Consider the following 3,246-nt stretch of genomic DNA (forward strand, 5'->3'; position numbering starts at 1 on the left):
TTCGGCAGCACGCCTGCCTGCCGCGCTCCGACGTACTGCGCATCGAATACCTGTACCGCCGCGGGAGGCGCCAGCTCCAGGTGTTACGCTCGGGCCACGCCAAGACCTTGGACGCTTTCGAGCGCGGGCAGGGCGCCAACGAGGAGCCCGGCGAAGCGGGGGCCCCTACGACTCCGCCTGAGGAGAGTGACGATTCGAGGAACCCTCTCGAATGGAGTCACCGGAGACCCCGCCGGGTGGACGGTGACAGGCTGAAGAGCTCAGATGGAGCAGGGGAACGGTGTGGTGGGGCCAGGGAACCCGCATGATGGGAGGTGAGAGGTCTTGAGAGACTAGCTGGATGGATGAGGGAATCGGAGAGCCGTCCTGGCGATGTCGGGTCTAAAGACCAGATGATGGATGGCAAGATATGCTTGCCCTTGTACGATTCGTAGTAACTTGTACTCCTTCATGAGAGCTTGGGGCGGGCTGGGTCACCCACTGGCTGGACTGTGTCAAGCTGAGAGCTACTTACTAGAAGGCATGGGAGCCAGGACCCTCCCACTCCCCCCCCCCTCCCCCGTTGGACCGAAAGAGACTGAAACACCCTTCTCTTCACCTCTGGCTCCTGAATCCCCCTCTTTGCATTTAATTCTGATAACAGCAGATTTTTATTTTTTTTTTGCTGAGGAATTTGAGAAGGTGCCCTGATGGACAACGGAGAGAAGTGTCGAATCCCTTTGGAAAACTGTCTCCCCACTAATGGCAGCGAACTAGGACTGGTGAGGAAGGGAGTAGGGTCTCGTCCCAGCTGATCATTTGAAGACCCCTCAAGACCTCTACACTTACTGTTTCTGAGGGCGAGCCCTGACTCCTGCACCCTTCCACCCTCAGGACTGTCAAACAAATGGAATAAAGTTGGGGATGTGCTTACTTCCTGTCGGTGGTCTTAAAGATTTTGTGTGTTTGGGGATTTTTGAAGAGGCACACCAAGAAGTGACCCTCTGGGAGGAATGGGTGTTGGGAGCTGTCTTCCCCTCTGGAGCCCTGTAAACTGGCAGATTGGTTGAAACAGCATTGATCACTCTCCTGGGCAGATCCATGAGAGACCCCAAAGAAACCCCAGTTGACTCTTTAATGGAGAATAGGGAGGCAAGAGAAGCGATGGTAGAGCTGAGGTCTGGCTGGTAACCACTGAAGCAATAGTGAGGGGTCTTAAGCCTGATCGAGGAGTCCAGCCTCAGGACAAGCTTGGATGTTTGTCAGCAAGACCCAGGGGTTGGGGAGGAGAGATGGAACCATAGGCCACAGGCAGAACCTCTCCTATGTCCCAGTATGGGCTTGCTTTAGACATTCTTTGGGGTACTGCATTTTGCAATCCTGAGATGTGTTTGCACCCAGGTCAGTTAAATAAGTGGGAAGCAGATGAATTCTTAGTAGATGCAGTTGAAAGGAGGGGGAGGACCTTAGGAAAGGAACCCAGACCTCAAACCAATAGGAAGATGGACAGAAGAGAAAGTCTCTTCCCTAATCCCAGTGGGTACCCAATAGTTATGAAATGGGGTTGAAATTTGAAGAATTATAAGGACTCTACCAGAAGGTAAGGATAGGCTAGAGGAGATAAAGGGGAGAAATGCAGAGTCCCAGGTGAGACCTGGGGTGCCCCAGGGCACAGGCTGTTTGACTTCTAGTTCTGCTTTGTCTCTGGTTAATATTCACCTAACCTCTCTCAGGCCCTTTGTCACCTTGTTTATCTATCTTAGCCTCAGTGTTTTTCATCAGGGTGGTCCTGTTAGTCCTGCCCATCTCAGTAAAAGCAAAAGTCAAAGCGGCTGATAGAGTCCTACCCATCCAGCTTCCATTATGTCTCCTCTGCATCTGCCATCTTTCCCTCTTGCTCATTCCTGGTCCAGACGTTGTGACCTAACAAGCTTCAAGATGGAAGCTTCTGGCAGCACTGCAGGCGATGAGCGAGTTTCCACTGGGGCTGGGCTCCCGGATCATGAGAGGAGACATTCACTGGGGTATTACAGATGAACAGAGTTCACTTGGTAGAGGGGATAAGGAAGGGGAATGCCTGGTTTGAGGTTGTAGGTGAGTGGTGATTGAGAGCTTGCACTCCCACTTGGCCAACATGGCTCTGGTTGAGCATTAGCTTATGAACCGGGAGGTCACGACACATGCCTGGGTTGTGGGTTCAATCCCTAGTGTGGGGCTTGCAGGAGGCAGCCAATCAATGATTCTCTCTCATCATTGATGTTTCTTTCCCTTTCTCCCTCTCCCTCTCTCTGAAATCAATAAAATAAATAAGTTTTTTTTTGAAGAGCTTGCACTCCAGAACTGGAATGCCTAGATTTGAACCCCAGTTCCAACATGGATTACATGATTGTGGGCAAGTGATTTAACCTCTGTGCCTCAACATCCTTATCTGTGAAATGGACATCACAATAGTGCCTCTTTCATGTGACTTTTGTGATGATATAGTGAATTAAATACATCTTGTGTCAGATGATGTTATCCAACCCCAGGGTCCTCTTGCCTACTTCAGTTCACTTACAGCTGAAAAAGGAGGCTTTCAGTTTCCGGCCCTGAGCCCTGGCATCTCTGCTCCTCTGCTGAGAGCTTTCTGAGAGTTATGGAAGGTGAGCGAATGCTCTCAGCCTATGGTGGATATCAGTCACTGGATGAGTGCCCCAGCCTTCCTGTTGTCTGGTCCAGAGAGCGCAACAAGCGTTCTATAGGATCCTCAGAAGAACCGTCCCCTCCCCCACCCCAGTTTCCCACAGTGGCTATCACTCCATAGGCACCTTTTCTGGCTTACCCCCTTACCTGTCTCACTCTCCCCACTCCCTGCCTCCTGCCTCCTGGAATCAAGTCCTAAATAAAGCACCTCACCCAAGTCCTTGGCTCCTTGTGCTGTGTGTAAAGCCCACAGTTGATACTGTGTCTGCTATGGTTTTTGTTGTTTTGTTAATCCTCACCTGAGGATAATTTTCCCGTTGATATTTAGAGAGAGTGGAAGGGACGGGGAGAGACAGAGAGAAACATCAATGTGAGAGAAACATTGGTTGGTTGCCTCCTGCATGGGCCCCAACCATGGACGAGGATAGAGCCTGCAAATGAGGTATGTGACCTTCAGTATGCAAGCCAATGCTCTAACCACTGAGCAACTGGTTCGGGCTGCTGCTGTGTTTTTTACTCTGCTAAAGCACAGGGTCAGTTGCTTCTCAACCCCTTGACCCTATCTGTTAAATAAGAATCTCCTGA

The 3,246-nt window shown here is 50.9% G+C and overlaps 1 protein-coding gene across 1 annotated transcript in view; it reads left to right on the top strand.

Annotated features, from left to right (window-relative positions):
- The window catches only part of SDHAF1 (succinate dehydrogenase complex assembly factor 1), a 2,270-nt gene extending 1,353 nt beyond the window's left edge, over positions 1-917 (top strand). Inside the window, 1 exon segment of the mRNA XM_006779654.2 lies at positions 1-917. This exon segment is cut by the window's left edge and continues 16 nt beyond it. Coding sequence (XP_006779717.1) covers positions 1-308 — 308 coding nt within the window. The 3' untranslated portion in view covers positions 309-917.
- The last annotated feature ends 2,329 nt before the right edge of the window (positions 918-3,246 follow it).

The sequence above is a fragment of the Myotis davidii genome, unplaced genomic scaffold, assembly GCF_000327345.1.
Source record: "Myotis davidii unplaced genomic scaffold, ASM32734v1 scaffold681, whole genome shotgun sequence".
NCBI lineage: Eukaryota > Metazoa > Chordata > Mammalia > Chiroptera > Vespertilionidae > Myotis > Myotis davidii.